Genomic DNA, 13,235 nt, shown 5'->3' with positions numbered 1-13,235 from the left:
CGTGTGGCAAATGATTTGAATTTTCTTGCCCTCGTGTATTGCTACTACCCTACGGCTCGGGTAGTCCGTGTGGGGGGGGGGGGGGGGGTCGGGGACGCTATTTTTCTTTCGATTTTCCTTCGCCACCATACACACACACACACTCACGCACAGTGGCTGTTTTTACAGTATGTGGTACACACTGTGCGTCACTGTTGCTGACAGGGAAACAAGCACAAAGGGGGATCGGGGGACAATTTTTCCGTTTCCCTTTCCTCCCCCCCTCCCCCTCCCCCTCTGTTCAGGGGGAGGCATGTCTTTGACATGTAACGATTTTGTTCCAGTTACTGTTGTTGCTTGCTTCGGGTTGTTTGGTGTTGTAAGTTAGCATATGCTGTCGGTATGTTCTCGATTTTCACCATTCACTACCATTAAGCCATGGTTTGGGCTTACCTATTTTTGTCGCTACTCCTGGGGAGGGGGAGCAGGCAGGGAGCTAACTACTATCCCCATCCCCTTTCCCTCCCCCGGTCCGCACTGTTACGCATTAATTAAATGCTGTTTTACTAAAGCTTAGCGTTGTTGCTAGCTGACTGGGTGGGACTGGGGCTTTCTTTCTAGGATTTGTGTAAGTGTAAATGTAGCAGGAGAAGCAGGAGCGAAAAGCTTTTTTTTTTCGTTAAATGGCTGGAGGAAATGGAAAAGGTGTGTGTGTCGCAGGGGGGAGGGCGTTAAAAAAACAGCATTAAATGTAAATTAAAAATATGTGTATCATGAAGTGAACCTCCGCTCCGGCGTGAAGCAAAGTGGGAGATAATTACTTTTTGCTGCTGATTTTCGCGTTGGAGGGGTTTTTTTTATTATTTATTTAAATTGATTTCATTCGAAATGTGTGCTATTTATGCAGCCTACAATTTTAGCAAGATTTTCTTTGTATAAATCAGTATAGGTATATAACACTTAACCAGTGAAACCATAAACGTTGAAGCTTTTCTTTTTTTTTCTACCATAAGTAGGGGAAAGCGGGACAAAATGGGCAACACCTTCTGCTTTAAGTATTATTTCACTACAAAGATACATTCCAATGCTCAAAATGTATTCATTAAAGTGTTCTATGTGTAACACTCATGTTAGTTTCATTACCCTTCCGTTACAAATAACCAAGAAAAATGCAAAATAAGATTTAGTAGCATATAGATGTAATTTTTGCCACATCGAAAATAAGCTTAAAGCAGTGCCACAGTGTTTTAAAAAATATGATATTTCTATCCATTTTGTCTGAAGAAAGCAATGCGATTGAATGCGTATTTTTACTCATATAACAAAAAATACAAAAATGCTTCACGTGGGGCAACATGGGCAGATGCTTTTGACATATGTTCACTTGGTGAGTCTCTCTCTCTCTCTCTCTCTCTCTCTCTCTCTCTCTCTCTCTCTCTCTTATTGGCCTGCTCACGATAGAGCACGTCGATGTGATATGGCCCGGTCAACAATTATTCTCCAGGATGCTCGGTCCCTTGCTGCAGCCTCCCATCCATGCAGACACGAACCGATCTCCGTCAGGTCTCGCTTCACCTGGTCCTGCCCTCGAGTTCGCTGTGCTTCCCTGCGCCTTATGCCGAACTGGGGATCGCTGTCGTACACCTTGTTGGTGGGATGCATGAGTCCGGCATCCTCATGACATGCCCCAGCCATCGTATCCTGCCAGCCTTCGCCACCGTCAGGATGCTCGGTTCGCCATACAGCTCAGCAAGCTCGTGGTTCATCTTTCTCCTCCACGCTCCATGCTCGAACACACCGCCAAAGATGGTCCGGAGGATGCGTCGCTCAAACACGCCCAGAGCGTTTGCATCCTCCGCTCGGATGGTCCAGGACTCGTAGTATGCCCGATTCCCCTGCACAATGCGTCTCCGGATGTCGCTGCTGATGTCGTTGTCCGCAGTAACGACCGTCCCGAGATAGCAAAACTCCTTTACTACCTCGAGTGACTGTCGCCGTCAACTAATACACTGCTTCCCAGATGGTCTGGAGTCACCGGCAAACAGGTACTTCGTCTTTGTCGCATTGATTCTCAATCCAATTCTGGCTACTTCGCGTTTGAGTCGGGTGTACGCCTCACACACCTTCGCCGTTGTACTGCTGATGATGTCATCCGCGAAGCCAAGAAATTGGGGAGATCGGTAGAGGATCGTGCCACGAATGTCGTTGTCTAGCCCCGCGCCTCGAAGGACACCTTCCAGAGCGATGTTGAAGAGCAGACAGGAGAGTCCGTCACCTTGCCTCAGACCCCTGTGGGATTCGAACGATTCCGACGTCAAGTTCGATACTCTCACCTTGCAATGCACCCCGTGGCCCTGGTTGGCCTCTACCAGCCGGATCAACTTCCCAGGGAAGTGGTACCGCTGCATGATGCTCCATAGCTCCTTCCGGTCTATGGTGTCGTAGGCCACCTTGAAGTCGATGAACAGGTGGTGCGTTGGGATCTGGCGCTCTCGGCACTTCTGGAGGATCTGCCGTGTTTTGTGGCAAATATGCAAAGGAATATTCAGTAAACTGCTTAACATGCCCATTTTGCCCCCCGCTTTCCCCTAAATAATCTTTCATTTTTTTACTTCAAAACTTGTGTCTTTCAATGCTTATTGTGTATTGTTTCTCATTATTTAATTCGCTCGACCGAAACAGGTAATCCAAAATAGGAAATACAAGAAATAATCTATTTCGTTGCAGTTTTATTCAACGGCATAACATTAAAACACACTTGCTGTTGGTTTCTGTTTTTCAACTAAATCCATAAAACATTGAGCTTCCATTGTGCGTGTATTATTTATACCACAGCACATGCTCTCCTCCGTTTAGCTGCAAAACGCTCCCGGACACCCCGTGTTTGTCTTCCCCGAAAACCCATCCCGGCTGCTTCTACAGCCATTGCGTGTACGTGTGTCACACTGGCTTTAAAATAAAGCACACCAAGCTCACTATAAGGGCCCCTTTTTTTTGCCCCTTTTTGGTCACTATTCTCTAATCGCTATCCGCTACAAAACATGCGTTTCTACCAAATTAATTGTTCCCTAAACGCTAAAATACACACATACACACACACACACATTTCAGTTCGCGAATGTGCCGATGAGTGTAAATTTGATTTCTGTCTTTTGTTTGTTTCGGATCGATTATGTCGCTTTTGTGGCTGTTGTTTATGTTTTTTTGGTGTAAAAATCTAAAGTCTATAAAACGTTTGGTCTTCTAGTGCGTGTTTGTGACGATGTTGGTTTTTTGTTTCCTTCCGTTTTTGCACACTTGTGGTGTCTGCATGTTTACCACGCTTTGATGGATTACAGAATGTAAAGCTTTACAAGGAAGTGTTTTTTTTTTCTAGCATAACATAAAATTACATAAACACTGCTCTTGCTACTGAACGGATTGCGAAAAATGTAGAAAGTTTAGCTAACCGCATAACGGCCACCTGCCGAACGTGGCGCCAACCTACGCTAAACTGATCCAATTTTAATTAACACTTTAATTACTGGTAATCCTTACAGAATCCAGATTCAACAAACGATAGGCGCTGCTCTCCAAAGCGGCTCCTCACGCTGCTCGTTATGAGAGCGTGTCTCGACACGCGTCTCGGCAGCGGATACGACATCACACCATCGCCGCCGCCATCGCCATCCGATGCTGCTGGTGAGGTTAAGCCGTCTCCCAGTCCCACGTCGGTTGCGTCCAGATGTAGCCCGTGTTCGTCATGGAGCAGTACGCGTTATAGTACCGGCCGGGTGATCTAGTCGGGGAGCCGGGAATGTCAAGCGGACCAGAAAAAAAAAACGAATAGAGTCAACCAAAAGGTAAAGCGAAAATAGTTAGTGAAGGAACAGTTTTTAACAAGCAAAAACGCTCCCATTGCTAAAGCAACGATCACAGAGGACACACACACACACACAAACGAGCCGGTGGCTTGTGCTGCATTGCGATAAAAGTTGGCATGGTTCGCATTGTGTCCCGGGCATGCGAGTACACCACCCGGCCAGAAGCACACTCACCTGCAGTACGACCACTGTGGACAGCGGCATCGGAACAGCTGCTGGAATTCTTCCTTGCACACCTCATTCCACCAGCAGGTACGCTGAAACGAGTAGGGAGGGAAAACGAGGGAGCTTAGAAGAAAAAAAAATATGCACGGAACGTTAAAGCACCTAAGAAGCAGTGTCCGGGGCAGGTATGTATGCAAACATGCTGCAGCAGCCGTCGTCCTCTTTGAATGTTCACTTTTAAAGGACGTTTGAAGTGGGTGTGTGTTTTTACGCTTTTTTTTTTGTTTTTGGAGGGAGAAACCCTGCTCTCACACACTTCAAGGTAAGAGCATCATTTGCTTTGCTCTGGTGTCTCTTGCAGCGCAAAAACGAGGGACGGAAGAGGATGGTAATAAATTTTCCGGATAGTTAACCTAACCGGATAGAAAGTTTTTTTCTTCCGCTCGGTGAGCAGAAGGGACCCCCCAAACCCGGCAGAGGTTTATTGACACGTCGTAACGGAAAGTTTTCCACTTCGTAATGTTTCGCCAACTCGCCCGGTAGTCTGTTCCATCTCCCCTATAGGTCTCCCTTTTCCTGCGAATTGCGTCGGGTTAATTAAGTCCAATAAATGATTCATTCTCAGTTTCTGTGCCACACTTTGGGGCGCTTTGGAGCGGGCGACTTTCGCGGCTTTTGCCCATTTAGCCGGCTAGCGTGGGCTCTGAAGCAAAAGGAAAGTGAGGGAAATTCTTCGGAAGTGTCGAGCTTTTCAGAATAGGGAACCTTTTTGGTGGGGTGGGGTGTGGTGGGCAAAAGTTCGGCCGCTACGACGGATGCTGCTGTCGGCGAGAAGTTGTGCCAGACGACGGCTTTCACTGAACCGTTGTCATAACTTTGTGATGAACAACGTTCACCTTCGTATTGTTTAGTGGGGAAGAGAGGGCATGGGGGAAGAGAGAGAGAGGCGGGAGAAATAAGGGCTTTGTAATGAGATAAAATTGTGTGTCAGTTTTTGAAATTGGCAGTGCAGGATGTTGAACAAATTGAATTTATCAAACGCAGGGAGCGGCAGTTCGAGGAAATGTCAAAGTAATTCGTTGCATTACTGAACGTTACTCGATGTGTTGTGCGGCCCATGGTAAAACTGTTAACTGGATTATAAACACTTTAGGTTAAGCAGCACTGGAGCATCATATCGTCTATCAAAACCGTAAATAATCAATGTTTCGAATATGTGCTACATTAGTTCTCAAACAAACAAAGTTGCGAGAGGGAAAGATTGTTCAGAACATACCAGCATTTCGCTTTGATTTGTATGAAAATGAGGTGGATGTTTAAAAACTACTAGATTTTACTCATACATGAATTTTTTATGTCTATTTGAGTACTTACTTTCTGCAAAGTGTCTCAATATTCGCTACAATATACTCCTGTAGCCTTCAAAGTCTTTACTTTGTATCCCTTAGGCATTAATTTTCCCTTTTAATTAATTAATTTATCACTTTAATCAATTGCTTCGTTTAGATATTTAAATGTACTGAACATTATGTGAATTTATATGTTTCTTATTTATTTAAGTAAAATTTTGGTTAAGGTTGTTATGTCGAATATTGAATGCTCCAATGGAGCATCTCCAGGAAGGCTTGCAAATGATCTTGACATTAGACTCAATCAATCAACCAATCAATTAATCTGTAGTTTAGATGCTTATGAACCTTTGGAATTGATTACATGATTACTTGAAGCTTTAGTATATGTTGTGATAAGATAATTGTAATATAAGCCGGTTAGGAGGAACATTTTCCCAAGCCATCTAATCTAGCGAGCAAGTTCAATTGACGCGGTAATTAGACTAATTTTTTATGTCAGTTACTGTAATCTTCAATAATGACCAACTCCCTTAATCGAAGAAGTTCTATACCGAGGCCAAACACAACCCAGAAACTGGTGCGTCGTGTTGTTCAAACTATCATAAAGTCTAACGAACCTCGTTCCCGGAGGCATTATCTTTCCGTATTCTGCATTCACACCTCATGCACATCACTGTCTTTGCAGCAGAAAGATTCAACTTTCACACCACCAGAATAAACGAGTGGTTTGACGAGGGCTAAGTGGAAAACTTTTCCTTCCACCAAGTATGCAGAATATTATGCTTTCCAACTTTTTTTAATGGAGAATACCGTCGCGGGCTTTTGTTGACTCTCTCTCTCCTTATCTATCTTTCCATGTAATCAGATCCCCAACTGCTCTCATCAGCACTCTACAGCGACCGATTGCAGCAAAATCAGCCTAATTTATCATCGTAATTAATGGTTTATCTGTGTGCTGCGTTCATTTTTTTAAATATCTCAGCTCAAGTGCTGGGAGCAGTAGAGACAGAAGCTTAAGTAGCGTCGGCATAAAATTACTGTTCCACCTGCTGCTGTAGCTGCTGCTGCTGCTTGTCCCTGGTCTTTGGACGACATTACTGCTCCTAACCACCCGTATCGCTGGCCGGTGTAATCTGTGTGTAAATATTTTGATGGATTGAGACAAAATTTTCATCTTAACAGCCATTAATCTCTCGTCTCCATTCCCTACGGAGGCTTCGGGGTAATGGAAGGTGGAAAAATAGCGTCAACATCATGGTATGAAATTTATTTACTTTAACCTCGTGCTAACAAAACGACGGTGTTTGTGTGTATGTGTATGTTTATAGACATTAGTGGGACTGCCTGCGACTCGTGGGTGGTGGTGAAATCTGTCAAGGATTGGCGTCGGGTGCGATTTCAGCGAATCGTTACAATTGCCTTACTAGAATCGATCCTATCTCAAGGCGCGGACGGGGACGAGCTCCTACTTCACGCTAAAGGCAAGCGAAGGCAAGCGAATAATTGGATATTTTATTGAGGTTTTGCAGCCGAGCAAAAGATCTTTATCGTCTTCGCGCTCGCATCAGACCAGACGGAGGGAGAGAGAGAGAGAGAGAGAGAGAGCTGCCCTGTCTAGTGAGCCAACAGCCACAAGTGTTTTTGTTGGTGGTGAAAGTCCTCCCCCGAACGCACCCCGTACCGTGTAAGAGAGAGGAAAGCAAAACAGCTTCAGGGCCAAAAGGCCCAATCCCCAACAGGAAAGCGCCTCCTGTGCGCGTGTGTGTGTGTGTGAAAACTGTGTGTTGGAATCCGCTTTAAATCCGTTCGCGATTCTACAGTTGGTTTACTGCCCTGCTGGGAAGCATGCATGATTTCACACTGAAAGTAAGGCTCTAGACACACATACCATCGCACGCACATTGTCTTCAATCTACATTAAGGTGGTGGAATTGTTGGTAGGCTGTCGCTGAAAAGCTTTTCACGCTGAAAGAGTGACGAATAAAAATGATTCCCCTGTCATGTGCCACCAACACAGCGAACACCAACTGAAAGACTCTTTTGGGAGTTTATGTGTGTGTGTGTGGCTTTGTGTAGAAGTGTAGCATTTTCAACAGAAAAATTTCCATTTTTAATCAAACGCCGAAAGCCCTAAAATTCCTTTCCTTCATTGTGGTGCGGTGGTGGTGTTACGGGCTTTCTTTTATTATTTTTGCCACCCTCTGAAGTGGTTTGTTCACCGACAGCGCACCTAAAAGAAACCCATTAGAGACTCAATTAATGGAAAGGAAATTGATTTTCTTTGCCGTGTGCCATAGGCTGGGATTGGGAGGGGGGAGGGAACGGCCCCGGCGGGGTTATGACAATCTTTCCCCGTAAAGTTTTTCGTGGAAGTTGAAAATCAAAGAAAAATTCCAACCAGCCTAAAAAATGGAATGTGAAAATTTCTAATGCAGAAATAAGAAAAAAAAAGGTGACAAGCTTGGGAGCGTAAGCAGGATAAGGGATATGAAAATATTTTCCTGGTATTTCAAATTGTGCCGGTATTTTCCACAGTAAGTGAAGGCAATGTGAAAGGGGTGTCTGGTGGACTGGTTGTGCTAATTTAATAGGGTTTAAAAAGCTCCTCCTTTGCCCCGAAAAGCGTCGGCTTGCTTCCATCACGGTTGGATAATATTGTCTCAAAGGCTGTGGGGTGCCTAAAAAGGGAATGCGAAGGTTCATTAAAGTGCAATTAAATTAGGCATCGTTTCAAAACTCCCGTTGCATTGCTCTACAGCAAGAAAAACACAGTGCGCAGTGTGATGTGAAGCAGTAGTCACTTAATTAAATTAACATTAGGTAACTGCTTTGAGGATTGAGGTTGGTAAAAGTATAAAGGAAACCAAATTAAAACCAAAGCTGAGTACAGTATTATACAAATAATCATCTCTCTCACAGCTTTAACACGAAAAGCCTGTAAAAATGCATCAATGGTACGAACGAAGCAAAAGAAGAAAAAAAAAGCAATTTTCTTCGCACTCCATCACACGCGCCCAGTAATAACAGGCAACAGCAGACACAATGTATATTGCTTTTCCCTGGAAAAAACGTATTATCACAACGTGCCAACAGGGAAGCAATCATAGCACGGCTCAGTGTAAGTCATGTATCGTTTTCTCCCATCCCAACAAACCCAAGCAAAAAAAAAAGGACACCCCCCCCAAAGCTGTGGTGTATGAATGGGCCCTGAAGACGCTTCACACAGATTGCTTTCATTGAATTGAGTTCAATTTTATCGGCTTGCATAGCGGTAAAACCTGCTCAGCGGCGAAACCGTGTGTGTGTTTGTGTTGGCTTCGTCGTTCACACGAAGGAGATGTAGGGCAGAAAGGAAGAAAAGCCTAACCTCGCCTATAAAGGGCAAGCCAAGAAAAGTCCTTTTCCTCTGTTGCACACACTGTTGCATGCGCACACAAACACACGCAGAGGGAGCGAAGCGGCAACACACATCGCACGTCGTGAGTGCGATAACGAAGCAACCGGGGCGGAATGAAAGCACATTAACCTTCCGCACTGCGGGTAACGATGGTGTTTCGGCCTCAGCCTCAGGTGCACACGTTGCTTACTTACCTCCGTCAGATAGCCGCGCACACTTTGATCCGAGTAGCTGCGCTTAACGATGCGACCGGACGCGGGCGGCAGGATGGATATTGCACCGAACACGGCGAAGGCAACCCACACCTATAACCGAGGGAGAAAAAAAGAAAGGAAAGAAAGAGAAAGATGTAGAAAAGCTTATGAGAAACGCTTCGTGTGCAGTTGCAAAGGCAAGAGCTTTGGTGTTTAGTGAGCGGCCAGAAGAGGAAACATCAATCCCGGAGTAAAAAAAAAAGTGACTCAGGTAAGAAAAATCGCGAGTTGAATGAAAACACACACAGTGCAGCAAGAAATTGCTCGGCTCACCATAATTCCGGTGGTGATTCCGTGAGCCGTACCGCTTTTCCTGTAGCGCGGTAAATGATGGAGCTGGATTGATTAAGGGTGGGAGCGGTTAGGCGGGATTGCGAAAATGAAAATGAAACCAGTAGTGTAAGTGCGCGTTTTTTTGTTTTATTTCTCCCCATTGTGAACGTGCCGAAACGAATGACGAAAACGTGAGCGCACGATATAAAGCTTTCCCCAGCAGGCGTGTAGCGGGAATGAAGGGAAACGACAGTGTAAGGAAGTAGTGAAAGGAAATAATAAAGGGAAAATAACAATGTCAGGAATCTCCATGGGCACACCGCGCTAGTGGCGGCGCTATTCACCATTTTGTTGCCGCCGTTGCTTTTGGTGTGGCCATGTTCCTTACAACCAGCAACAAAAGCAACCACAGGAAAGGGAAACAAGGGATGCATGGGGGCGCAGGGTAGTTGGTTGGGTTTACTGAGCGATGGGTATATGAAAAGGGTTGAAGAGGTTCCCGTTTTTTTGCGTTGTCGTTTCGCGTTGGCTTTCCGAACAAAAAAGCAAAAACTTCTTCTTGTGGGCGAGAATAACGGGCGAATGGTCGCAATGTACTTCAGCAGGAATACAGTGATGGGTGGAAAAAGTGCACCAGGAGTGAGATTATTCAAACCATGGCTTAGATAGTTATTTTTCGTTTGGGAAAATGTTTTCGAATTTAATAAATTGCATCTGTATAAAACATATCTAAAAAAAATAATACATTTTTCATTTTCAAATCAGGGTTTCTCAAGGCGTTTTGGTTGTTCTCTGAATGAGGGCCCCTTTTTTAGATCGTAGGCTGAAATTTCAACCTGTCAGCCTGTTGCATTATATATCCGTTTTCGAGCAGCTGTCAAAGTGGGTATTGAGTGGGTATCAAAGTGGGTATAAGTGGTACACTGGTGGACTTTTCCCAAGGTGTATATATTTAGAAGGTCGATTTTTATCGCATCTGCTTCTGAGTGAAGATTTAAAGAATGTTTTGTGTATTCGTAAAGCTACCAGAAAGCTACTGTTTGAGCAAAATAAAATAAATAAAATAGTAAATTGGTAATAAATAAAAGCATACTATGCGACCACCTGGTCTATATAAACTTTGATTCTAGATTCCACCACCTGATGTCTTTAATGCACCTCGGGATGAATGAAAACAACACCTAGGTTTGTTTTGCTTGTTTTGCCATTTTTTCGAGCAGCTACTCGACTCTAATTCTAACTTTGTGGCTAAAATAATCTAGGCCGAAAAACACAGGCTAGTTTAGTGCGTGGATCTGTATGATGTGTTTACATGATTTCAGCCTCCAACTGTCAAACTCCATATAAAAAGATGACTAGAATCGTGAAGGGTCCCTGATTTAGAATTCATCTCACAATTCATTGATTGTATTTGTCCTACAGTTTGTGTATTCGTCCTAAGATATATGTACTGTAAACCAATTTTTTGTTAATAATAATTTGACCAAAATGATCGAACGATGCCAATAAATTAGTAAAATTAATTAGAGGAAGTAAGTGGTAAACATATTGAGTTAACCATAGGAAAAATTCAGAAAAACTCAAGAAGCAAAAACATAGAAATAAATTTTGATAAATACTGTGCAAACGGGGCTGTATTGCTTAATTATTACCTCTAACTCTCAAATGCTTATGCGGTCTACTATCATTAAACAACGAAAAAAAGTTTATTAGCATTATTAGGGGTTAAAAAAGTAATCTTCAAAGGATTCAGGACGAAAAAGACTACCTTCAATAACTAAGTAATAAGGATAAGGATGATAACTTAATAATGTTGAAATAAAAAAAAAAGTTATAGTTCCCTGTTGCCAAACATTCGTACCGCACTGTACGATCCGCACAACCGCACGGCATCAATAATACGAACACCGGTAGCCCTTCAGCCCGTCATCTCGTGCCTGATCGATAGCGGCATAGTTGAGTACCCTTCAAACCCGCTGCCGCCGCCGCCACTGATGCTGCTGCCCGTTGGCCGCACATAATCGGGCATCTCGGTGTCTTACTCTTTTCCTGGACTTTCCTCGGCCATCCTTATCGATCTTTCGACGGGCTCGATAGGGATACCCAAAAGCACACCGAGGAAGGCCGGGATGGACACAAGGGAAAACGCTTTTATTTTTTCGGTCCGAGCGCGTCCTCATTATGGCTTCAAGTAGAGCCCGGGTCGTGCAGCTGTAAACGATGGTGGGATGACTCTTAGTGCGTCATAATACCCGTGGGCCGTGGGACAGCATTAAAATAAAGGGAAGGATTTTCGGGGGAAATAGCGGGCGCCTTCAATCGATTGGAGGCCTGTCGGGACGAAGGTTGGGTTGGGCTATAGGGCCATTAAAATTGTCTTTTTTTGCGGTGTTTTATTTTTATTTTCTAAACACCATTTGAAACACTCAATGCAGAGGAAGCAGTTGAATTACGTTTTTTAAATTAATTTCTAGACAACAGTTTTATCAAATTTATCGAATCAAAAACTCACCTTATTCATTTTGCTTCTTCGAATCACTTTCTCTCCCTTCGCGGCCATGCTCTCTTTACCGACGCAAAAGCAACGCTTGCTATGATGCTGCTGCTGCTGCTGCTTTACCGCAAACTGTCTCCCAAAGTGGTGCCGCCAAAACAACAACAGTCGTTTAGCCGGCGGCTGTGGCGCGGGTCTCTGGCGCGGTGAATTGCAATTGTTGTCCAATTGCCACCACTTTGCGGTTGACGCGCCCGGCGTATGGCGATGGCGGGGCCAATAACGGCTGCGTTGTTGTGTGGACTAGGGTGAACAAAACAAACAAACAAAAAAACACACTGTTAAAACAGCAAACGCTTGTGTGCCGCAGTCAATCGGGCGATGTTATCCAATCTTGCCGGAATCACTTACAAAGCGTGACAAAATCAATTCCTCCTACCGAGCGTGTGCTGCCCGTTCTCACGCGTAAAAAGACACGGTTTTTAAAACGTTCCTTTTCCTGCCTGAATGCCCCCAAGAGTGGGATTTGATCTGTTATCGTTCAAACTAATAGATACATCACACGCCGCATCGGGATTGGACGGGGGAGAAAACCGCACGACACAACAGGATTAAAGCAAACGAGCGTGTGAAAAGATTGGCGCAAAATACGAGGAACTGATGAACTGCACAAAAAAAAGCCAACTTTTCAACTTGTTGATAACGATGGTGTACAGCTAGAACGGACTGAACGAACCACCTCCCTTCGGGCTGGCTTTGATAAATTGATGTTGCTCAGTTTCGCCGTCACCGCCTGCTTTGGTTTTGGTGCTGACTGGGTGCCCGAGGATTAAAGGTTATGCTGGAAGGAACGTTTTCGTTTTGTGTTTCTTCTTTCCGGCTGCTTCTCTGACGATGTCCCGACGGCTCTTTACGCTACGATTTATTCATGAGAGCTTCACTTTCACTAGTTCTTTGCGGAATGGTGTCTGTGGTCGGTGTGTTTTTTCCTTCCTCTGTTTTATCACTTTCTTTGCGCTTTTATTTTGTAACACTCTAGCTTTTTTTTACGCAATCAGCAATTTACACACCATAAAACACACGGGGCCAAAAGCAACGGCGCAAAATGCTTGTGCCGTGTGGCGTACCGAAGCAAATGAAGCGCACTACACCACTCTATTCACATTCCGCATCCCTGATGACGTCGTGCGTGGAAGCACGCCAAACAAAATGCTCACACACAAGCATCAAACACATTGAAAAACACAACAACTCCAGTTGCGTAGTAGCGAACCGGCGCGGCACACGCGATGATTGCTTGGACAGCACACCTTTCGGCAAGCGTGGCGCGCGCGTGTGTGTAAGTGTGCGGTGCGTTAATACGTGCTGGTAAATAGAGAGTTGTCAAACACCCGCTGCTGCTGTCACGCTCGTACGGGTCGGAAGGAAGATCATCATCAACTGCTGCCATCGACTGTC

At 44.6% G+C, this 13,235-nt stretch overlaps 1 protein-coding gene across 1 annotated transcript; it reads right to left on the bottom strand.

Annotated features, from left to right (window-relative positions):
- Positions 1-2,691: 2,691 nt before the first annotated feature.
- On the bottom strand, positions 2,692-13,235 carry LOC121593362. Its single transcript, XM_041915633.1, has 5 exons — positions 12,189-13,235; positions 11,796-12,080; positions 8,951-9,061; positions 4,017-4,099; positions 2,692-3,757 (listed from the first exon to the last, which is right to left on the bottom strand). Exons 2-5 carry the CDS (start codon positions 11,841-11,843, stop codon positions 3,667-3,669), a joined length of 333 nt encoding a protein of 110 aa, XP_041771567.1. The 5' UTR covers positions 11,844-12,080; positions 12,189-13,235; the 3' UTR covers positions 2,692-3,666.

This window comes from Anopheles merus, chromosome 2L (assembly GCF_017562075.2).
Source record: "Anopheles merus strain MAF chromosome 2L, AmerM5.1, whole genome shotgun sequence".
Lineage (NCBI taxonomy): Eukaryota > Metazoa > Arthropoda > Insecta > Diptera > Culicidae > Anopheles > Anopheles merus.
Note: the sequence above shows the minus strand (reverse complement) of the source record. Positions and strands in the feature narration are given on the sequence as shown.